Here is a 22,896-nt window from a genome sequence, read left to right on the forward strand (position 1 = left end):
AAGTAACAGGTAGTCAAGATGCGGTCACACAAAACTCCGCGGAAAACATTCAACTATTTCGAAAGCGACGCTTGATTTATTCAATTAAATAGTGCGCAAATTGTAGAACAAGCCTGGTTGCGCTGGCATTGAATGTCCAAAAACGAATTGGAGCAGCTTGCAATGTGGTATGTTTCGTGATGCATCCAACTAGCTCATATATGTAAGTGGAGTGTTTTCATACGTATTCCTTGTGTTCCAGAGATGGACCTGCAACAGTTCCTTTCCCTGGAACGCCAGCAACTACAAAAGGATCGCCAGCGCCTGGCCACCCAAAATCCTTGCCCCGCCGCCTTGCTAGCAAAATCCCCTGACTTCAAAGTGCAATGTCGCAGGGCCAAGGAGTTTAAGGAGTCCACGGAGTCCAATGAACCCGCCACACAATCGTCTTCCTTGGCAACCGGCGTCCAAAACGAAGAACTTCACTTGGACTTGCAACTGGTGGGGGAGGGGGAGGGGGAGGGGAAGGCGGAGCTTCCGGAGGAGGTGGTGCCTCCCAACCCCTCGAAATCCACCAAGGAATTCGCGAATCAGCGCCAGCTGCTCGTCGGCAGTGCTCGCCAGTACAAGTCGCCAGATGCGTCGGTGCGGCGCAGTTTGGAGAACGAGCGACCGCTCAGTGAGAACCGTTTACCAATCCGTCGGTCGGTAAGTGCACTTAAAGAAAAATCTATATGATAAAATGATAAATTAGATAGTTGCACCAGCAATACAGCACTATACCTATTACCTATACACAAATTCATTGTTCTGCTTTTAAATTTAAGCCTTGTTAGCTACATCTAAAATCTACTTCGGTATAAAATTATACATCTTTTTACATTTTCTTATAAGTTCTTTGTACCATATACTATGAACATTTTGGTTTAATATGTAGGAAACCCAAAAATTTGTCTTAAAAACAATGTTTCCAAATGTAGGTAAACCTTGTAAAATTTTAGTAAAGCTTTATTTATTTAAACTAAATTTAAAATGCATCAACAAGTGCTGATATTTTAGATAACACTTTTGTTATCATATCTTATAGGTATTACAGTTTTCAATTTACCAATAATAATTATTAACCGGAACGTTAATATTGGCATGCTTTTTTTTGTGCACATCCAGTGAATCCGATTTAGAGATCGAGCTCTAAAATGTGCGTTGCGCTTCACTGGTGCTTCTTACCGCATCGCATTGCCAATTTGCCAGGCGACTGTCCATATTTATGGCATATTTGAGCGAAATTGGCTTCTCTACGCCTCGTTGCGCTACCCATATATTTTTAAGCACTTCCAAAATTTTTTCGGAATCTACATCAGTTGCACATAAGATTTCACAGTGTTCTTAACTCTAACTTGCTGTGTGGTATTCGGTTAGTTTCACAGATATCAAAAGCCTTAGTTGCTCACAGTGCTTAGTACATAATTATTTTCCTTCAAAAAAAAAAGTTAAATTAGGTTTATTAGTTAAGTATGTTTAAATACCTTTAATGCAATAAAGACATCTACTGTTTTTATCGCACATAAGAGTACTTAAAATTATATGCTTTTGCAACTTGAGAAATTATATAAGCGTCTCTCTAAAGATCTATACTTTGACAGAACGATAATTAAGGGGATACGCCCACAGCCGAAGCCGTAACAGCTAAAGCAACCAAATTAGTACTTAATATTTCATAGGGCGCCCCGAGTCATGGAACCGAATCTTAGAATTGAATCATTGAATCAAATTGAATCGAATCATAGGATCGAGACAAAATCAAATCATAGAGTTGAATCAGAGATTCGAATCATATAATCGAATCACAGAATCGAATCATAGAGTAGAATCATTGAATCGAATCACAAAGTTGTATCATAGAGTCGAATCATAGAGTCGAATCATAGAGTCGAATCATAGATTCGTATTATTGAATAGAATCGTAGAGTCGAATCATAGAATCGAATAATTGAATCGAATCATAGAGTCGAACCATAAAGTCGAATTGTAGAGTCGAATCATTGAATCAAATCGAAGAGTCGAAATATAGAGTCGAGTCTTTAAATCGAATCATAGAGTCGAATCATTGAATCGAATCATAGAGTCCAATCATAGAGTCGAATCATTGAATCGAATTGTAGAGTCGAATCATTGAGTCAAATCATAGAGTCGAATTTTTGAATTGAATCATAGAGTCGAATCATGGAATCGAATCATCGAATTGAATCTTTAAATCGAATTATTGAGTTTAATCGAATCATTCTTGCTGTTGGCTTTGCCACCTAATTTCCGAGTGTGTATTTGTGGGTGTGTACAAACGGAAAATGTGTGTATTTAACAAGCATTTTCCATTTTAAAAACATAAGGAAATATTATTCTTAGAACGTAAAAATTAATTTTTATTTTTAAACATATATATTTGGCTGCAAAGTGCATTCAAAATGTTTGAAACAAAAGAAAAAAAATATATACGTAACTCACGACTTTTCAAATATAATCGTTTTAGTAACGACGATTTGCTAACAAGCAAAAAATTATCACAGGGGAACTGACAAGGTGACAAATGGGTAACATTCCAAAGAAGCAAAGCCAATTGGTGAAATGGGGTAAAAAGGCAACGGAGTAAAGAGTTTATTTAGTGTAAAATACCCGGAATTAAAACAAAATTTTAAATTTTTAAACTATTTCGATTGTCTATATATATATATATATAATTTTATGGAGACAAAATAGTATTAATAATCTTTCCTACCACTTTTAAGAACTGATTCTTAAACGCGGACAAAAGCGGCGGGAGAGCTAGTAATTATACATGTGCGCTGCATTTACAATTAGACAAGTTATAGACAGTCAACGCACCTTTGGATTACCTGACTGCGTTTCCCGTTTTCACTTTTCAATTTACATTATTTATAAGCTCTGAGTTCTCGCAGGGCTAGTAGGCAATGGTCAGTCCACCGCACCCTTCCGATTTGTTGCATAGCCTATTAGCTGGCACCTTTCCCCGTGTGTGTGTGGATTAGAGAACAGCCAAATTAGTTTGGAACTTTAATTATTCACATTATTTCTTTTGACGTGTCCGTGTTTTGTTGCGTTTTGAGTGTGGCCCCGTTTCCTTCCGCTATCAATGTTGCATGGCCCGTTTGTATTTGCTGCTGTTTTCCACTGTAGTAAGTCGATTCCGTGCTCCAGTTACCAACCATTCCGGCACTGTAAACGAGCCATTCGCTTAATGAATTTGCTGGCATCGCTCTCAGTTGTAATTCGAAGCTCGTTTGTTGCGTTTGCTATTGTTGGCCTGAACTTGAAATTACGAAGTACCCATTCGGTTCTCTATATACCCACAAAGTGTACCTTTATGAGGTGAGGCGTGCCCCTGATTGCCGGCAAATCAAAATCAACGAACGGAACGCGATGAAATAGGCCGACTAATTGACTTGATTTCGCAAGCCGGCAGGCGCCACAAGTTGACCCAAAAATCAAAGTGACGTAAACCAAATATTGAACGTTTTCTAAAAATACCCGAATTGACATGGATCAGTTCACCCCAAGGAAATTTAAAAATAATTATCAATCAATCAATTGTCCAGCCGTAATTTAATTTAATTTATCAAGGAAACCATTCCGTTTAATTTACAGTAAAACCACATTTTGAATTAAAATCTTTGAATACTTCCTTAATAATGTGAATGGACTATTCGTTTTGTCGACTCACTTTCTTAGTTAATGACTATTGGTGTGAAAGTGCACAATCCACATGTGCCGGGCACGCCCATCTGTCAGCTCCGCCCTGCGATGGTTCCCATAAATTACTAATGATAATGGACATTGAAGCTACTTTCTTTACTGAAAATTTAAAAACTGTTTGTCGGGTATATTTTATAAAACTCTTCACCTATATATTTTGGTCACATGCTATTTTTGTGTATATAATGCACATACATCGCTAGCTATTAAAACTAAAACTTAACACGGAAACTCGAACTCGAATAGAGTTTTACAAATGTAATGTGAATGAAAGTCATGACCTGCACAAGGCCGTGGGCAGACAACTGGTAATTAAAGTGCTTGTTAAGGATGGCCGGACTAATCGCTATGACGTTGTTTAGGGTAAATTGAGGTCGTCTGACTGTCGAAGCACTAATAACACTTGTACTTTCAACACAGGTCCATCGCCCTCACTTTAAATTCCTTTGACTGCCCTTGAACTTCCAGCGATGCGTGGCGACAACAAAGGCATCCAATTCCGCTCAGCTTTCACTCGCATTTTCATTAGTTTTCGCACTTTTCGTACACAAACTAGCTGGCACTTAGTTAACCCAATTTCGAAGCGACACGCAATCAAATCGGATGAATGGGCGTAGTAAACAGAGTCGTTAAAGCCACTGAACCACAGTGGGTTTCTCAACTTTAAAATAGGTTACTATAAATATAAAAAAACTAAAATTTTGAGAAAGTTGGTTTTAATAAACGAAGTCCTATAGACTACATTGCAAGATAAATTTTATTTAAAAGTATTTATTAAAGATTTACTATGTTAATTGTGGATTGCTTCCCACTGTTTTAAGACTCTTGGCTTTGGTTAATAGCACAGGAAAAAACGGAACCCAGACTGGGCACCTTTTCCCTCACCTGAGATGAACTACGTGACCCCATAATTCAAATCCCTCCTTGCCACTTATTCCACTGATTTGCAGTCTTCATTTTGATAGTTTCCTTGACCTGAATTACTGGATAGCTATGGCTTTTCACCTTTCATTGCAAGCGTTTGGCTTTGCCACCTATTAACTATCACATGCTTAAATTGCTCTTAATTATGCACAGCAGAAACGTTTCTCGGATATCCCCGGTCTATTCAGGCACTCACCTGAAATGATGAAAACGTTAAAACGTACTTTAATTAAGGCGCACATCATCAGGGCTAATAGCGAGTGAAGCGTAATGCATGCAGCTAATAAATTGAAGTGCAGGTTCCCTTTCGACTGGAGGAACACCAGAAGGCTGAAACAGCTGGGCCTTGTTGATAAAGTGGCGTGGAAAAACGACTCAGCCGAGTGCTGAAGGCACCTCCAGTCGTTTTACGAAGCGTCTCATCCTTTATGTTATTATTTTTGTTACCCTTCAAGGAAATAGGCATGTGTGGCTTAAGGATGATAAAGAATAAAGAGGATTTACTTCAGAATTTCGTTGTAATAGATTGAAATAGGTCGTCGTTCCTTCAAAAATCAATTAGAATATTAAAAAAATGTACTTTAGAAAAGTCAAAGAGCTATAAGAATCGAACGTAATGTGTCTTACAAATATTTGTACGGCAATACCTATTAAGTCACTCCGATTGTTTAGGCATGCTGTTGTTAAAATACAAACACAGAGAAATTAGTGGAGTATAGGGCTAGGTATTAGCTAAGTCGACCCCTTGTCACCAGTTTGTTGTTTGGATTATATATAATTTTGTTGATGCCATCGGTGCACGCGATTTGCGCCGTCAACGGCATAAAAATTATGTGCAAAAATGGCAGTAGGCATTGTGGAGTGTTCGCTGGAGCAGCTCCTGCTGAAGTGCTGGTGCTGCTGACCCAAAAACCAGACGAAGAACGGAGCCGGAGTCATTTGTGGCCCTCGCCACATATAAAAATGTATACAAGCTTCTTGCTGGTGGTTAGTGTCGCCGAACGAAACGTGGGGAATTAGAAAAAGAAAGGGCCCGATAAGAACTATATACTTACCCCCCTCAAGGAACCACTCACAAGTTAGAACGACCAGCCACTAACATTCGTTTTCTCTCTCGCACGCAGGATGATATGGAGCAATGGGTTACGGACACATTTTATTCGTACTTTCCCGGCTTTAACAATGAAAATCAGAAGCGGCAGAATTATTTGCGTGAGCGACAGCGCGAGAACCAGCAGAACTTTCTCAAGCACCAGGTGAGCGTTTCTATATTACCATAAAAAATGTTTTGATTATGTGCGAACATTCTTAACGCTAAGCATTGTAAGATTTACGAGATTGCAATAAATGTTTCATTTGTACGTATACTCTTGCAGATGCTCCATCCGCCGGTCACTAAGCATCCGCGACAGGGACAAGTGAGGAAGACATCCCAACCCTCTGCGGTTCCGGCCCAAAACCGTTCCAGCCAATCTAGCACCAGCACCTCGAACCACAGCACAACGGATAAGACTGACTTAGAGTTAATTGTAAATAGTAATCCCAACTATGTGCCGCCCAAGATTCGGCCCGGCACAACGCGTCAAAAACTCCTGCACGATCTGGGACATGTGGAGCTCTCCAATATTGTAACAGGGGATGGTATTATGGAGCGAAATCTGCGGAGTGCCGAGCTGGAAACAGCTCGAAAAAAGGACTACCAGCGGGATTTAATGCAGCAAATCGATGAGAAACGTCGCTCCATAGAATTGATAAGGGAAAAAGAGCGCCGTCAGGAGGAGGCATTAACAAGGTAATCCATTAGATGAATATATATTTTTGCATCTAACGAAGCAATATTTACCAACAGGCGACTGGAGGCACAATTGAAGACAATACAGCTGGAAGAGCAGTTGGAAAAGGAGCGTCTGCGAGCTGAAAGGGTAGGGGATCCTTTCATAAAATTTAAGCACACTGTGAAAGTAATTTGGATAAGGATATAGTTTTTTCAAGGCATTTTCCATAGGCATTCAATAATTAATAGTTCAATAATTTTGTACTTAATCGAGAGTTTATATATTTATTATTAAATTTAGAACAGATTTCATTTAACTATAAATCAGATAATCCCAAATCTAAAAGAATGTAAATGCAAAATGATTATATGATTTATATGATTTCATGGTTAACTAGCCTTCCGCAGTACCTTGAGTTTATTTATATAAAAAGACTGCAATTACATATCCGAAAATTCGATTAAACGTAATTGTCATTGATTGGTGTTACCCTTAGATTCCCAACCTTTTGGCCCGAAAATAAATGACTCGACACGGAAAATGAATTGTAATTGATAGCAGTATTACGCCCTCTGATTTTGTTAGTCCACATGTAATGTTACTTAATTGCGCTCTAGCTTTGTTTTCGTAATTGTTTTTCTCTTACTATCGTTCACTTTCCCGACAGGCTCGCTTCGACTCGGAACAGAACCGTTTGATGCGCGAACAGTTGTTGGCCAAGCTGGAACAGGATGCCCAGTTGCTGCAATCCAAGGAGACCAACAATCTAGCCGACACGCCCAGGACCTCGCGCATAAAAGGCAAAAGCTACAACGCCAGTAATAATATCAGCACAGAAAGCAACGCCAACCGGGTGTACAAATACTTCAGCAACTCGGCCCATCACGAGTACAGACGTGGTCAGCCCTTGCCGCCTGCAGTTGAGCTGGACTTTGAGGTGCCCCAAATGGCCAAGATCGAGCGCGAGTGCTTCCATCTCTGCGATAAAATTTGTCCGCTCTGCGATGAGCCCCTCAAGAACTACGAGAGCTGCTGTCTGCGATGCCAGCGGAAATTGGCTGTAAAACTTAAGCAAAAGGAGCCCAAACGGAATGGAGAAAATGGAGAAAAACGTGAAGAAGATTCAGAGGAGGGAAAGGAGGAGAAAGAGGACCGGGATGAAGATCGGGAGGAGGAACCTTACCATAACTGCCAGAGCAGCTACGCCCTGGTGTGCCACAAATGTGAGCGCCTGTATGCCATGTGCACCCAGTGCCTGGCCAAAAGCGATGTCTGCCGGGCGTGCCAGCGGGAGCGGAATGTCTGCATGAACTGTCGCCGCAATCTGTGCTCGTTTTGCCTGGAGGAGGTTGCCTGCGGCAGGGACACGGAACGCACGCATGTTAATGACAAGGAAACCACCAGGGAGCCGCCTTCAAACGACGCCTTTCAAGTCTTGGAAATGAACTATTCTGTACCACCAGCTAAAGATTCCACGGCCGGTCTATCCGATGTGTCGCCTCCATACTCCGTTAACATAGCGCGCAACTCGGTATTCCATGCCGATTATAAGGCTACGCCCGTAAAGCCGTCTGTCCTCGAACAGCTGGCAACGACCTCGGGGAGTGCCAACACCAGTCTCGAGGTAGATAGCGCCGATGAGCAGGCTGTGGAGCGACTGCGTCGTCAAACGGATCAGCGGTTGTCCCGCTATCTCAAGAATTACGGCGATTTGGCCACCAAACAGCGCCAGAAGTTGCAGCAGATGGAGTTGCAGCGGAGCAAGAGCGAGTCTCGTCATCGGGGCACTCAAACGACGCCTCAGTCGTTGGCCAGAAGGGATGTTGTGCTCAGGGAGGCGGCTGGCCACAATCTCTCAATGCCTCTGCTTCGCGAGATGCCCAAAATGACGCGACAGGAGACGGGTGCACCCTTGGCTGAAAATGGCCATTGCAAGATCGACAATCTAAAAAAGCGCTGGGAGGTATGTAGATTTAAACGTATAATATTATAAGGTCAATTAAACAACATTCTTACCATTTTTGTATTGTATTCAGGTGCCTGCCGTGCAAAAGTTCACCGTTTCCACATCATCGCCTAAAATCTTAACCCAAGTGGGAGCCATAAGAAAACAGTTGCAAGCGGCGCGATTCTTTGATGATGAAGTTGATTCGGAAGACTATTAAGAATAAGTTAACCAGTTTTTTTTAAAACAAAAATTATTGGGTTGACTTCTCTTTTTATCCGAGCAAAACGAATTTAATTCTTTTTGATGTCTTCACATTCTAAAACATTTGCCACTCGAATTTCATTTTGTAAACAACTCATGTAGTTATAGCTTTATAGTGAGCTGATTCCAAGTGCTTCGGCTGTATCATTCAGCGACTTTAATACATAAGACATACAGTTTGTTAACGTTTATTGTTCTTTTTTACGGAAATTTATTAACTACGAATGTGTTAATTAAAAGATCACCATTAAAGACAAACTTGCCTAAACTATCTACGTTGTTTCTTTTGGTTCTGTAAACATATATAAAAAGCTAAATATTATTATAACTGATTGATCTTGTCTATAAAAGTAAACAGATTTGCAATGGTATCCTAGAAGATTACCCTTAATAACACTTAGATGCTTGTACTACAAGCTTGTGTCCTTATACCACCTTTATGTCCCAGATAAGCCAATTTAAACAAATGAAGTGTTATGGTTAAACATAAATATTTTTTTTTATTTTTTATTTGCATTGTAGTGGTTCCTTGGGGTCAATGGCATCTATTGATTACCACTGGAGGGGCTGGGGGGCGTAGACGGGGGCGTACTGCGAGTAGGCACCGGCGGATCCGTAGCCGGAAGATGGGGCGCTGCATGGCACTGGGGCCAGGTTGGGCTGGCAGCTGAACAGGTAGTTCTTGGGGCAGGGAGGGGCCGGGATCGAGACCGGGTTGTAGGATGGAGCAGCTGGGGCGGCGTAGGCCTGGGGAGCGGGAGCCGGGGCAGAGTAGGCCTGAGGAGCAGGAGCAGCGGCGGGCTTGCCGTAGCCACCACCGTAGGACGAGCCGAGCATCTTATCCTCCTTATCGGCAGCGACGAAAGCGGCCAGCAGGCAGATGGTGGAGACGATGGCGATGCACTTCATGTTGGATGGTTGGTGGTTTCTTAGACTGGTTGGTAGCAGACTGCGATGCTTCTGCCTTCGCCACTTGCACTTTATATACTCTGCGCTGTGCCATCAAAAGTGCATAGGCAAGCAATGACCAAGTTTTCAGTTTAGCAACTTTACCAACGACCCCTCGAAGTCGACGTGTATGGGGCTTTTTCTGCATGGCCAACAGAAAGAGAAAAGAACAAAATTATTTCCTCTTCTTTTTTTGGGCCACTGAACTTGTTGAGTAAACAAATTGTCGTATGCCAAATTCATGAATTATGAGAGCAACGGAAACAAACTTTGAGAAACACAAAAAATAAATCAAATAATAAGCAATGTACTGAACTCAAAATTAAATAATATTCTCCTTTCTTTTTACACTGCGGTATTCTAGGACTATATAATCCAAAACATATATTTTTTCTGCATGACATGTACCAAATGTCTAAAAACCCTATGAACTATTAAAACTCAAAATGTGTACAAACTTAGAAAATTAAGCCACTTTAGATTTTTTAAAAAAAATTCTTATTGCCAAAACTTAAAAAATTTTCGGGAATGCCCAAAATGCATTGCATAGCACAACGTTTATATGCTTAGCAACAATATTTTTATTCAAGTTCTAAAAAATCTTTTATGTGGATGAGCTTACTTTGCACAATTGTACTTTTAGTATGAAATATTTAGGCGGATTTAAGTTTGCTGAATCTTGGTAGTTTTATATTTTTAGAACATTTCGAAATGTTTTTTAGTTATGGATTACTACATTTAAAATTGGGTTAAGTATTTAAATTGTCTTAAGTATTTAGCTACATGTTTCAGTTAAAGTTCGAATTTTTAAAATAGCTATTTTAAAAATATTAATACTGATTGTTTTAAAGAAAAACGAAATTTTATACAAATCACAAATTTTATAATGGCAATCTAGTTATAGATTATGAAATGATAATGCTTTCATTGATTTACAAATCCGAACGAAATGATGTGCTGTAAAACAGTTATCATATAATACGACAACTAGCTTGAGTTTCTGTTAAGCTTGTTAAAATGAAATTGGTAGCTCAGTTCTGGCCCAGAGTATGGCATTCTCAGCTTAAGAATCGCGGTTTGCATGTTCCACCAGTCGAAGTGAAAAGATTGAATGACCAATTGAAAGACAAGCTTCAGCACTCCACAGAGTTGATAAGAAGGGCAATGAGTCTGTATAAGCCAAATGAGATTATGCTGTGCTTTAATGGCGGCAAGGACTGCACAGTCTTGCTGGATATTTTAGCCAAAAATAAGCCACCATCGATGCCACTGCGAGCGGTGTATGTAAAGTCCGCGGATCCCTTCGAGGAGCTGGAGAAATTCGTCGATGACTGTGTTGACCGGTATGGACTACAAATGCGCCGCTACGAGGGTGTTCTAAAGCTGGCCTTTCAGCAATTGGTGGCCGAGGATCCCCAGGTGCGGGCCATGTTCCTCGGCTGCCGTCGCAGCGATCCTGGGGGTGGCAATCTCCACGAGATGCTTCCCTGCGACAACGGATGGCCACCGATGATGCGGATCTTCCCACTGCTCAATTGGAGCTACCACGACATCTGGAGTTATTTGCGGTCCAATAATCTGCCCTACTGCTGCCTCTACGACCAGGGATATACATCTCTGGGGGATCGCAGTTCAACGCGCCTGAATCCCAGTCTGCTGGTCTACAACGAGCAGCTGGACAAGATGATCTACCGCGCGGCCTACGAGCTGGAGGACATCCGCCTGGAGCGGGCCAACAGGGATGAGCAGGGTCAGGCCACAGTGGGCGAGTCCAAGCAATAGTCATCCGCCAAAGTCCAGGTCAAGCTCAAAGTTTCTTGCTGTGCTCTTGACTTGCTTTCTTCTCTTTTCCCAACCCAATGTGAGCCAAAGTGGAGCAGCAAGTGTCAGCTAACTGGGCCGACAATTCGTTGTCAAGACCCCATTTCAGTTGCCCGCATTTCGCTTATCAGACAATTTCAAAAACTTCAACAAACCGGCCTAGCTTATTATAAAAGTTAACTTGAGTATAAGAGAAAAAATGGTGAAAGTTTTAGAAAAAAGGTGAATTTGCCGAAAGCTATTTGCACCAAAAGCTCAGGAACCATGTTGTTTTAAATTCTTTGATAAAGAAAATATTTATATTTAAGTATGCATTTACTTGCAGCCAGCTGAAAAACATCTTTATATTTTTAAGCTTTATTAATTAGTCAATAAATTAGTTATTTTATGTCAAATATATGTATTAAAAGTTACACCAATACTTAAAATTACAGTTAAATTCAATAAAAAGATTAACATTTCTCATAATATGTTTTAAATATTTATTCTTAGAATTAACAATCTTTTAAGTTTAAACATAAAAGAGAAGAGCGCGAAACCCCAATATAAATTTATTGATTCCACCAGACCCAGTTGTAAATAAATAGAAAAATGTTGATTATGCTGCAATACTTTCTTTTAAATATATAAATACTATTTAATTTTATAGCTTAATGTACCATTACGTGAAGTTAACGAACTGTGGTACTATAACTTTTAGTGGTTACTTAAGCCCCTTTATGAAATAAACCAAGTTGTTTGCCGACTGGGGTTGACTTTGCCCTGGTGGTGGTGATGTTGTAGTGCTGGTTCCCTCTTCTTCCACAAGGAACAGTCGATGATCGTGTCTTTGGCATCCCTGCTTTCTTAGCACCTTTACCTCTTTTTCGATTTCGTTGCCATGGGGAAACTCCTGGGATGACTCTGCCTGCGGCGTGTATGCCAAGAGGTCACGATAAACTTTCAACAGACTCTGATCCTCGGAACGGTCCAGCCAGTTGAGCAGATCCTGAATGGTCTTATCGTGCCGATGGGCAACTTGCGAATCGAAGGGCGGATGCTTCCGGGTGGCGAACTGTGCCCGGTAGCCCGTTTTGTTGGTTTTCGGGGTAAGACTAACACGAAACCATTGCTGATCCTTCGGATCCTCACCCAGAAGGGCGTATTCAAAGTCCGGAGCTGGAGAGGACGTGTCCAGATTAAGACCCAGGTTATTCGTGGTGCTCACTACACTGTTGTTGGCCTCCGTTAATGGTCCTTGTCTGGTAAATTATATCTTTATTAAATTAAATAGGTTACATATAAAAATGATTACCCCAATTGAGTGTATCTGGCCAACTCGGTGGGTATGGCCATTCCATTGCTGACCACTATGCAAAAGATTATTATTCCCATATACGGTTTGTTCCACATTTCGCCCATTTTCGCTGAGTGCGACGAAGTTTCTGACTTCAGTGGGTTATATAGTGATTTATGCTTTTGCTTTGTCATTTTTCCCGGTTGCTGGGGCTTCGTGTTCGGCGTAGAAATCGCCATGTAAATGTAGCTTTAATATTTTCGATTTGACTAACGGAACTTCTCAGATAGCTAATGCTCGCGATATACTGTCACGTATGTGGTTTGAGTTACATTTTCTCAAAAGATGGTACTACTGGAATGAACCATTCTCATTTACGTTTCCATAATAGTAAAGCGCTTGTAAAACTTCAATAGTTAATTAGGCAATTAAATATTTTTAGAACCTTTATTTTAAGGGAAATAAATATCTATTTTCTAATTATTAAAGTCATTAGTATTTGTCATTGCTTAACATATTTTTGGTTGTTTGTGGAAAACTGAAACAGTATTCATTAAGTAATTGGGCTTTAATTACGCTTATATTCGATATTAAATCTTTTCTTTATTTTTATTCATTAATAATTATGAAATAAAATGCCTTTTCCGGTTTTAGTTGTGGCTAACAGGAATATTTGTTGGCCTTTTGAATTTGCTTGGGGAAATCCCACTTGGCCAAGTCACTTCCGGTGCGCTCTTTCCGTTTCCGCTTCGCTCTCGCAACAGCTGTGGCGGCATTACCAGCATGGAGGAATGTTATTATCAGTGAAATTGGCGACCTTTCCAATGTGGGTAAACTCTGAAGGATGTTAATCAACAAGGCTACTTTCACTTTAGCACCCCCCCTTTCTCCACCCGCTTTCCTGTTGTGAGCGTGCGCCCCAGAGGAAACTTTCTCTAGCCATTTCTTCCGCTCTCCCGCTCGCTCTCTCGCTCCTTTAAAAGAGATTTTAACAGCAGCTGAGACGGCACAGCTGTTTGGCATTTTGCGCGCGCACTTTCCTAAAACAAAACGAAACGCATATCACACATACGCGCCGTGGTACGGCGAAGGCAGCTCTCCTTGGGTTCGACAGGACTCGGATCCGTTTCGCACACTCAGTAGACAATCTTTCCTCATTTCGTTAACACACTCACAGCACCTTCAAGCAAAAACCAAATAATATACAGAAGAATTTCCCCAAAGCAACAAACAGCAACAGTAGCTAAATTAAATACCCAAAGATAAAACGAACATAGATATATCTATATACCTATAATAATCATTTCCGAAACAAAAAAACAGTTTTGAAGAGCTTGAATAGATCTGTGTGGTTGCTGTTCGCCGATTAAAAAATATATAAATATGTTAGATATATTCAATAAAACCACATTTACCTAAATTGAATGTCAACGTGCGTGTCTAGTGCAAAAACCTATATCACTCGTCTTGTTGTTGTGGCTGTCGTCGCCTGTAACTTTAAACGAAAGTATGTAAAAAAATGTATCTCTTATCAGGCAGCTTCGTTTATGCGTGGCACTTTAATGGCAAACAGCCAGAAATTGCCCGATAAAGTGCGGCCAACTCGCTTGACTTTAACCATTCTATCCACTTTACTTTCTGTATCCTGTTTTACTGGAGCCGTTCCTTGAATAAGTTGGCCACTTATCAGTTGAGAAACGAAACCCATGGGTTGTAGTGTGTGTGCAGAGTAATTGCTGTGCTCGATATCTGATAACAATCCCGTATTCCCATTGAAAGCCAATCGTTATTATAATTGATGGGTTGCCAACATCAGCCGATGTCAGTGAGGGTAAATTGTGAAAATTGACAAGTCCTTGAGTTGTCTAAAAGGTGGAGGCAATTTATTTGTTTACTATATATTAATTTAGTTACAGAAACATGGTGGAATTTAGGAATACCTTTAATTTCCTTGAACTTTCCACTGCTTTTCTCTGTTACCTAAACCCAAAGTTTTAACAATTCAGTTTGTTTGAAGTTCCTTTTTCGTTCAGCATTATCTATTATTTTTAATTTAATTAAATGTGTTTGGATCGTGTTTGTTGGTTGGTTTGTTCGTTGCCTGGCGTGTTCAAGTGGCGTGTAAAGTAATTTACCAAACCCGCAAACTTTTCGTGGCCGCTTAATTTTTAGCGCAAAACAAATAAGCAATCGCCAAAGGCAGAAGGCAGAAACGGAAAACTGCGGACCGAAAGTCCTTCAGATTGAGCTGAGCGGAGTAGAGTTTCAGCCAGGTTAGTTAAGCGAAAGAAAAAGTTTCGGCCTGCCCATTACTTTCACTTTTTCAGCTGTTCCCCTGTTCGCCACTGCAATATTTTTGCCGTTTTCTAAGCCAACTTGGGGCTTCACCTTAGGTGTGTCTACAGCATGTATATATACGTATATATATATGTGGGGGTTTGAGTGGTAGTGCGCGGACTCGTCCTTCAAATTCTACCGTTAGATTTTACTTGTCAAACGCTTATCAAGCGTTTTAGGATCCTTGTATTTGACTTTCAACTATCAAAACTTGAACTAACTTGAGTCGTAAAATTAGAATTAATTGAGGGGCAAAAGAGTTTGCCTAGTCAATTTCGTAAAATGTTGTCTCAGTCAAAAGTTACTCAACTAAAACGTATTTATCTTTAATAAGCTAACACTTATAAATAAAAAATTTGAAATTAAAAAAATATTATTTTTTGTTTTAATTATTTAAGTTAATTTGTAGTAGATTTTGTAGTGTTTTTTAAAACAGTTAGCCTTCACATTAGTTTTAAATTTTAAATATACAAAATTGGGTATATTTTAAATTGCTCTTATTATTTTTATATAGCTTTTTAACACAGATTTAGAATTCTTTATAAAAGTTTTAACAAATGTTTTCATAACTGTGATTATCGTATTTTGTCTACTTGCAGTGTGAATTTTTAATATCTATTGTTATCTTGTAACAAAAAAATTTGTTAGTCTTTCCAATATTATTTGTTAAATCTAAATAATCAGATTTTTTAATTAAATCTAATAATGGATTGAGTATTGATTTATGGAGTTTTTATTATAAAACCCAAGTACGTTAATATTGATTTAAAGACTCGTTTAGAGTGTTTGGATGGTTTTGTTTTACTTTTTACTGGCCATTTTGTGAGCGTGGGTGGCTACGTGTTCGTGAGCAGGAGAAAAAAGGTTGCTATTATGTGAGGTGAACTGAGGTAACTATAAAAAAGTCGACCTACTCGGTTTGGAGTCGTAAATTGTTGATGTTGCTGTTGCTATTGTCATTTGTTGTTCTTCCTTTTGGGCATGCAGCTTGACTTGTAATGAATATAAAACTGCCTTTTAACTGCCTCGGCTGAAATCCTACCCCTAGGTCGTTTTTTGTGCATGTCCGAGAGCATTGCGAATTCCTTATCCTGACTTTTTTATGACCCCTCCGCCTAGAGGCTTTAACTCAGGCAAATAGTTGTTCTTCAACGAGAAACTTGTTGAGGCAAAGTCGGATCAAACAATTGAAATGGGTGTACAAAAAAACTACAAGATTTTGGCACGCTATAAACTTGTGTATCATTTTTTCGATTCTATTTTTCGTTCTCTGCCTTGAATAGAAAAGATTTCGACATTTCACTTTTGCAATTTTTTGCCCCAATTCCTGTTTGGCAAGTCGCGTCGTTTTCTTTCGCCAAAGCAACCAGTGTTTTGCGTGAGATAAGCAGCTTGACCGTGGGCACTGCCAGCTATAGGAAGTGGGTGGTTCGGGGGCTGGATGAGCGGGATGAGCAGGACTTCCACGGGCCACCATCCAAGGCACAAGGACAGGCGAAAGCTCCAGCTCCATGGATATCCAGGCGACGACACGTACGAAGGCGAATCGTGCACAGCGAGATGATAATTTCGTTGAATACCCAAGTCAGCCTCGACTTCCATATAACACCATGCTCGGGTGGGGAGTCCGGGGGCTTAGGGAGTGCTAAGTGTTGAGCTGATATGCAAAACAGCTATATGTACACTGCTCTGGACAAATCCGAACGAAACCAAACCACTTTCTGTTTAGGTATATCGATAGATAGAGAGGCAAAGCAATTTTGGAGAATTCAAGGACGAGACCGCAAAATTCCAATTGTTAGCTGCTTAAATTTAAACCTTTAAGAGGTAATAACTCTGAAATTACCATAAAAAATCAATTTTATGTTTATTAAAGAATTTTTGCATCAACACATAGGAACGATTTAAAAAGTAATTGAAGGATTGGAATTGTCTTAGACTATGTATGTTATATGACCGATGAGCATATATTTATTATTCTTCACGATGAGATTGACTCTTATTTGTCAGAGCCAAATGCGGTTGTAACCCACATTTTGAGCAGTCATTTGGGCTCCATTATAGACTCATTGACAGACACTAAGCTGAAAGCATCAAATTAGTCAGCCTGATGGGCTGTATTTCTTATGTACATACACATATTCCGCTTTGTATGCCAAACAAGACAATAACTTCTGGCTTTAATGAGAGTGGCCAATGCCAAAGCCAAAGGCCAGCGTGAATTTGTTTCAAAGTCGTTTGGTGGGCGTGTGAGCCGCGCAAGGATGTGGCTAAGGAGTAGTCGTACATATATGGGTGAGAGAATATATGGGAGTGTTTTGGCCAGGCCAACGCCTGAATGTCTCAGCGTCAAGCGAAATCTTTTAAAAAGCCTTGAAGTTGTCCGCTGCCAACTTTTCGACAGGCCAGCTCCAAAAGTTCAAGTTAAGTGCAGCGGGCAATAGCAACAGCATACCAGCAGCTGAAAAACATGGCCAACGACGATGGCTCTGGACATACTACATATAAGGGTACTCGTACTCCCCAACTGTTGTGTTGTTGTTTTTATAAACAAGCCAGGAACTGGCCAAGTTGGCAACTCTCCGGACGCTCCTGCGCGCGCACATTTCTTTTTTTTTTGGCTAAAAACCCAGAGAGCCAAGAGAGACAGAGAGTTTTCTTCCCACAGGACCTGAGGACGCAGCTGCTTGGCATCCAGTGGCAAGCCCATGTCCTTTAGTATACAAAACGCAGGCAAACGAAGCGTTTGCCACACGGCCAAAAAAAAAAAAGAGGAAATAACAGCGACATACTAAAGCAGCCACAATATCAGCGCCAAAAGTTCGCGTCTAATGAAGTGAAAAGTGAAAGTTGCAAACTTGCGCAAAATTTTTATTTCTCCAGTTTTTGTCCAGGTGGGGCCTCTCGGTCGGGCGCACGCGGCGTATGTGCGATGTTTCCCAATGAGATTGAATTAAACGCGTTTGTCGTCTCCGTTCAGCCCGAAGGACTCCCTGGAGCATCCTCACCCTTGGCCAAAACAAATGTTTTATGCCTCGCCATTCTGTTCCGTTGGTTGAAAACGGGTGCGTGATAAAGTTAACTGCTTGGGAAACGAAGAATTTCATGGTCAGGAAAAGTAGAAGCTTAAACTTTGCCGTAAAAACTGAATTTCGGGGATAACTATTTAAGTGGACAGTGGATCTTATCGTTTATAAAAGAAATTGATAGCCTAAAATAAGCAAAGCCGAATTATCTACACGTAAATGTATAAATGTATTAATTGGGAAATAGTTGAGTTTTTTTATTTATTTTTGTTTCTAAGACTCACAAGGAACATTTACATATATTTAGTGGAACGATTTTTAATTTCAATGTTATAGAACGCCTAATTTTGCGAGACGAAAAAATGTTATTTGTTAATTGATTTATTTAAATGATGAGAAATACAGAGAAGGTTTATAATTACGAATTGTCCACTTATATTTGAGTACTCTTTGCCTTTTAAGCATATATTTAATAAAGAATTTGTTTTTGCTACATGTATTTTATTTATTTTTAACTATTTTTTAGCTTCTTCTTTTATCTTTTTATTTATTCGCTTTTAATTTCCTTGGCAAGCCGATACACAGGCAATATGTCTAGGGTTAGCAAACAAATGTGCTTAAAAATGTACCCACCCAAAAATCACCAACTTTGTGTGTCCAAGGAAATAGCCTCCTTCTGCTAACCATATTCAATGGGTTTTTGCTTGTTGTTTTTCCTCAACGAGCTATCATTGTATTTCCTTTCAGTTTGAGTTGGTGCTTCCGTTTTATGTTTATTAACCTCTTGGATTTTTGGCCAGCAAATGTTTGATCAACTAACTTTAACTGAAGTTCTTCTTTGGTTTTTCACATATTTTATGGAAATTGCTACAGACAAAGTTTGCCAGCCATGAAAACCCCTGACTTTGATAACAAACTGCGCGTATAAACTGCAAAGGGAAATGAGCACACACGAGGAAAAGCCATTGTGAAACTGTGAAAGTGTAATCAAATAAATTCTCTCGCCGGATAATCCGAATAGCAAAAAAAAGGTCAGCCGTGGAAGATGTGCATAAAAACCTGCGACGACATCAAATTCGGTGACAATAGCGACGGAGGTCACGAAGGTGGAAAGAATAACGTCATCCGCACATCCAATTCGGGCTACGAGCACTTCCAACTTCAACTGCAGTTGCAGGCCAAGCTAAACAAACAAAAGCACAAAGGCTACAAATTGCCCAACTTTAAGATTCTCATGTGTTGTTGCTACTTCATCATCATAGTCCTGATGATATGAAAACTGCAAGCAAAAACTATCATCCAGTGCAAAAAAAATATTCCAACCAAAAATGCTTCAATTATACAGATAAATGCAAACATACTGAAACCACAAAACGTACCAGAAATTAATGTTCAACTAAACGCATAAACAAGGTAAAAATTCAGTTGCCTACTTTTGGGAGGGTTTTATTTTTAAGTGGATAAGAATTTTTTGGTGGTGTAAATACTGGGTTAAGATGAAACATAATATTATTTTAGTAATTCTTAAAATAAGCCAATATATTTATTTAATTGTTTAACACATAACAAGGGTCTAATCAGGATTTTTCTTTGTCTGTAGGTCATCAAACATGTTTTGTTTTATTTGAATACAGTAGAAAGATGCAGTATATTACATTTTGTTTGAAATAATCTAATGGCCGCAGACATAGTTGTATTGCTTGGAAATTCATTTTAAATTTTAGTTAATTATTAAAATTTTATACATTTTTTTATACATCCTATTTCCAGAACACTTAGATTAAATTTGATACGACTTTAACTATACTTAGACATGTAACAAGATATTAATTTGTTTTGTTTATTATATTATATTGATTTCTTAAACGGGCCTATTATTTAAAAGCCAATAGCTGTATAATTTAATGGATTTACTAAGCCACATGGTCTAATCCAGTGAGTAAGGTCATCTAAAAATAGTTCCGAGCTATAACTTGTCGACTAGTTGGCTTGGTCCTTAGCCGCCATCCTTTCTACTTATCGAATTATATCAATTGGTGTTTTATGGGCCCGTTTGGTTTATTGAAATTAGCGCTAAATTGATTTATACCACAATATGTTGCCGCCGTCAATACACGAATTACGCATACGTTCTGCCCTTTGTTCGTGCCCAGGCTTTGTTTGTTTGGCTTGTCCCCGCTGATTACTCATACGACGCGTGGCACATTTCATGAAAATTGATTTTACACTGCGACAAAGCTCAAAGAACACACACTCGCACACATTTTCCCACCGCATGTGTGTCGGTCTGAGCATGTGGTATTTGTTTTTGTTTTTATTCTGATTTTCAATTCACATTGCTGACCTACATTTTCAGTTTGCGTGGGTGAGGCCTGGTATTTTTTATTGTTGTTGGCTTTTGGGCCACAGGTTTTTGGAAAAATAAAAGATATCCTGCCAGGGGTCATAATTTATTCGTTTACAGCCAAGAAATTAATTAATCCAGGGGCCACAAATTTGTGAAAATTCCCAATGAATAATTTAAGGTGCGTTTAAATTCGGACGATAGACTGAACGGTCTACAAATAATTCATTGCGTTTGGCATAGTGAAGAATGCAGCTTAAAAGCCTTTTAGTGAGATGTGAAAATATTTACACGATATATATTACATATACGTATAAAGTATATATGTATGTCTTATAATATAATTGAGCATAAAATGCGAAACAAAAAGGAAGATCAAATTTGTGACTTCTATCAGAAATTTTTGCGTCATAATGTTTTATAATATATTTGAGAACACAGTGTGAAATAAAAAGAAAAGACTAAATTTGTGAGTTACATCAGAAATTTTTGCATCATGTGGAACCATAAACTCTTTTAACTCCTAGAAATGTAATACCACCTTAAATATTTTTTTATTTTATACTTTGGAATGGTCGTAAGCAACGTATTACAACAGAGGCAACTCGTAAATGGAGGGAGTCGTTATTGCGCTGATATTGTCAGCTTTGAATTTATTTTTATATTATCGTACTTTATGGCAACCGTAAACATGCACTTTTTAATGCTTTCTTTCGTTCGAGGATTTTTATGCGAGTTTTAAATCCTTGAAGGAACATGTTTAATCCTTGTTTTTATTCTGCTGAAATTTTCATCTATATGTAAATGGCTTTACTCATGTGACATAAGCCCAAGCGAAATTTATTCTTTATTTGGTGAACATGCCGGAAACGTGCATTAAATGTCAGAAAATGGGATCTCAATCTCTTTTTTGGAATGCCTTTGGCACAGCTGCTCCAACAAACATGACAAAATGGAATAAAAGTATTAGAAAAAAAGGGTTGACCCTTAGAGAACACAGAGCCCACATTAACAGCAAAATAACATGTGGAAATAACGTGTGGGGAAATTGTTTTCATTTGGTTAGCTTCCAAGCAGTCGTATATTAAGGTCTTATGCTTCTCCATTCCCAAAAAATTTGATTAGATTTATCTATTTACTCTAAAAATGTCCGAGCTGAATTTATTCAAAAAATAATATTCCTTGTATTTGTTTTTATTTTTATCCTTTAATAAATATTGTATATTTATTTTTCTTAAGTTGTATTTACTTGCTGCTCAAAGTACACAAAAACAATCCAAAAATGTATTTTGTTTCTGTGATAGATAACAAAGGTTTTATTTTAGAGACCGATATATTACCACTGTGCAACACGAAACATTTTTCCTAAAACTGTACAGACAAACACATGTGAACCCGATATATACTTTTTGTCATTTGTATGCGTAGCTAAACCCTTTATTATCCTTTATGTGCTTTTATACCAAATCACACACACACATACTCAGCAAGGATATCCTGTCAAAATGTTGTTGTGTCTAGCCATTGTGCAATCAAATTGTTCAGTGGGCGTTGCTTTTGGGTTAGCTCCGCTTACGCGTGCATTTACAACAAATTATACCAGGAGAATTGTTATTAATGTTTTTGGCAAGGTCACGGAATGGCTTTTTGGAAAATTAGATAAAGGGTTTTGGTAGGGAGAGGGGGGATGGGGTGTGTATGTGACTAAAATGTTAAAAAGAGTTCTGTAACTCCCATGTCTAATTTATTTTTCCTCTTTCTACTTGCAGTTCTCATTCGATTGGTGTCTATAAAATAAACCATCAGTTATTTACATACGTGTGTTAATAAAAAATAAAATATATATGTATGTTTTAATATAAAAATATTAAATATTTTCAAATCTAGCTTAAAGAGAAAATTAAAGCTAATGTTTTTGTGTCTGTGCAAAGTGTAATTGTTTATCCATAACCATTGAAAAGTATATGTTTAACTGAAAAGCATTCAATACTTTAATAACCTGTAGCTGCTATAATAAACACCAGTAATCGGAAATGAAATCAACGAATGGCTCCAGCAATTGGCATTATTTATAAAAATAATACAGACGTAAAGTGAGTACAATTTATTTATTTTACTATTTTCAGTAGTTATTATTTGCAATGAGAGTTCCATCAAGGATTGTCAAATAAATTTAAGTAAACATATGTTGAACATGCTAAAAAAACTAAGTTTTTTCTTTACTTTACTATCTTTTTAATACTTTTATAAAAACTTTCAGAAATAAATACGATATTGTATTTTTTTAGTATATCGAATAAAAACTCGTTGGAACGCTCATTGTTGAATATATTTATTTGTAAATAGAATTTAGACTTAAAAGGTTTAATATCCTTTAGATTCTTATAAAACAAGTTATACTCTTTAGCTCCCCACGTATGCTCCATTGAACCCCCAGCAAATCATTCCGAATTAGTTATAAACCCTAGGCAAATAAAATCTGGCCAGTT

The 22,896-nt window shown here is 38.7% G+C and overlaps 5 protein-coding genes across 9 annotated transcripts; 3 read left to right on the plus strand and 2 right to left on the minus strand.

Moving 5' to 3' along the window:
- Positions 1-6: 6 nt before the first annotated feature.
- On the plus strand, positions 7-8,926 carry LOC108021662 (trichohyalin). 3 transcript variants are annotated; one of them, XM_017090476.4, is made up of 7 exons: positions 7-167; positions 242-687; positions 5,796-5,927; positions 6,048-6,463; positions 6,521-6,593; positions 7,114-8,409; positions 8,483-8,926. In XM_017090476.4, the coding sequence occupies exons 2-7, from the start codon at positions 244-246 to the stop codon at positions 8,609-8,611; spliced, it is 2,490 nt and encodes an 829-aa protein (XP_016945965.3). In that variant the 5' UTR covers positions 7-167; positions 242-243; the 3' UTR covers positions 8,612-8,926. The 3 variants fall into 3 exon arrangements, with proteins under 3 accessions (XP_016945965.3, XP_036672011.3, XP_016945966.4); XM_036816116.3 differs by lacking the exons at positions 7-167; positions 242-687 and adding an exon at positions 3,345-3,363; XM_017090477.4 differs by lacking the exons at positions 7-167; positions 242-687 and adding an exon at positions 5,443-5,658.
- A 203-nt stretch (positions 8,927-9,129) lies between these two features.
- On the minus strand, positions 9,130-9,618 carry Vm34Ca (Vitelline membrane 34Ca). Its single transcript, XM_017075606.4, has one exon. The coding sequence runs from the start codon at positions 9,562-9,564 to the stop codon at positions 9,208-9,210; it is 357 nt and encodes a 118-aa protein (XP_016931095.1). The 5' UTR covers positions 9,565-9,618; the 3' UTR covers positions 9,130-9,207.
- Positions 9,619-10,537: 919 nt separating this feature from the next.
- Positions 10,538-11,852, plus strand: Flad2 (Flavin adenine dinucleotide synthetase 2). Its single transcript, XM_017077033.4, has one exon. It carries the CDS (start codon positions 10,621-10,623, stop codon positions 11,383-11,385), a length of 765 nt encoding a protein of 254 aa, XP_016932522.3. The 5' UTR covers positions 10,538-10,620; the 3' UTR covers positions 11,386-11,852.
- A 170-nt stretch (positions 11,853-12,022) lies between these two features.
- LOC108012155 (uncharacterized) lies at positions 12,023-12,954 on the minus strand. Its single transcript, XM_017077450.4, has 2 exons — positions 12,719-12,954; positions 12,023-12,665 (listed from the first exon to the last, which is right to left on the minus strand). The coding sequence occupies exons 1-2, from the start codon at positions 12,937-12,939 to the stop codon at positions 12,128-12,130; spliced, it is 759 nt and encodes a 252-aa protein (XP_016932939.3). The 5' UTR covers positions 12,940-12,954; the 3' UTR covers positions 12,023-12,127.
- A 1,114-nt stretch (positions 12,955-14,068) lies between these two features.
- LOC108017082 (uncharacterized) lies at positions 14,069-19,339 on the plus strand. Of its 3 annotated transcripts, none has more exons than XM_017084045.4 (2): positions 14,069-14,207; positions 18,937-19,339. In XM_017084045.4, the coding sequence occupies exon 2, from the start codon at positions 19,109-19,111 to the stop codon at positions 19,337-19,339; it is 231 nt and encodes a 76-aa protein (XP_016939534.1). In that variant the 5' UTR covers positions 14,069-14,207; positions 18,937-19,108. The 3 variants fall into 3 exon arrangements, with proteins under 3 accessions (XP_016939534.1, XP_070850496.1, XP_070850495.1); XM_070994395.1 differs by lacking the exon at positions 14,069-14,207 and adding an exon at positions 17,791-18,145; XM_070994394.1 differs by lacking the exon at positions 14,069-14,207 and adding an exon at positions 17,791-18,102.
- Positions 19,340-22,896: the final 3,557 nt, after the last annotated feature.

The sequence above is a fragment of the Drosophila suzukii genome, chromosome 2L, assembly GCF_043229965.1.
Source record: "Drosophila suzukii chromosome 2L, CBGP_Dsuzu_IsoJpt1.0, whole genome shotgun sequence".
NCBI lineage: Eukaryota > Metazoa > Arthropoda > Insecta > Diptera > Drosophilidae > Drosophila > Drosophila suzukii.

Bases quoted from the DNA above. Each gene is read 5' to 3' on its own strand.
- LOC108012155 (XM_017077450.4), bottom strand. From the start codon at position 12,939: ATGGCGATTTCTACGCCGAACACGAAGCCCCAGCAACCGGGAAAAATG. The intron at 12,666-12,718 runs GTAATCATTTTT...ATAATTTACCAG, and splicing joins GCCAGATACACTCAATTGGG to ACAAGGACCATTAACGGAGG.
- LOC108021662 (XM_017090476.4), top strand. From the start codon at position 244: ATGGACCTGCAACAGTTCCTTTCCCTGGAACGCCAGCAACTACAAAAG. The intron at 688-5,795 runs GTAAGTGCACTT...TCTCGCACGCAG, and splicing joins GTTTACCAATCCGTCGGTCG to GATGATATGGAGCAATGGGT. The intron at 6,594-7,113 runs GTAGGGGATCCT...CTTTCCCGACAG, and splicing joins AGCGTCTGCGAGCTGAAAGG to GCTCGCTTCGACTCGGAACA.
- LOC108017082 (XM_017084045.4), top strand. From the start codon at position 19,109: ATGTGCATAAAAACCTGCGACGACATCAAATTCGGTGACAATAGCGAC.
- Flad2 (XM_017077033.4), top strand. From the start codon at position 10,621: ATGAAATTGGTAGCTCAGTTCTGGCCCAGAGTATGGCATTCTCAGCTT.
- Vm34Ca (XM_017075606.4), bottom strand. From the start codon at position 9,564: ATGAAGTGCATCGCCATCGTCTCCACCATCTGCCTGCTGGCCGCTTTC.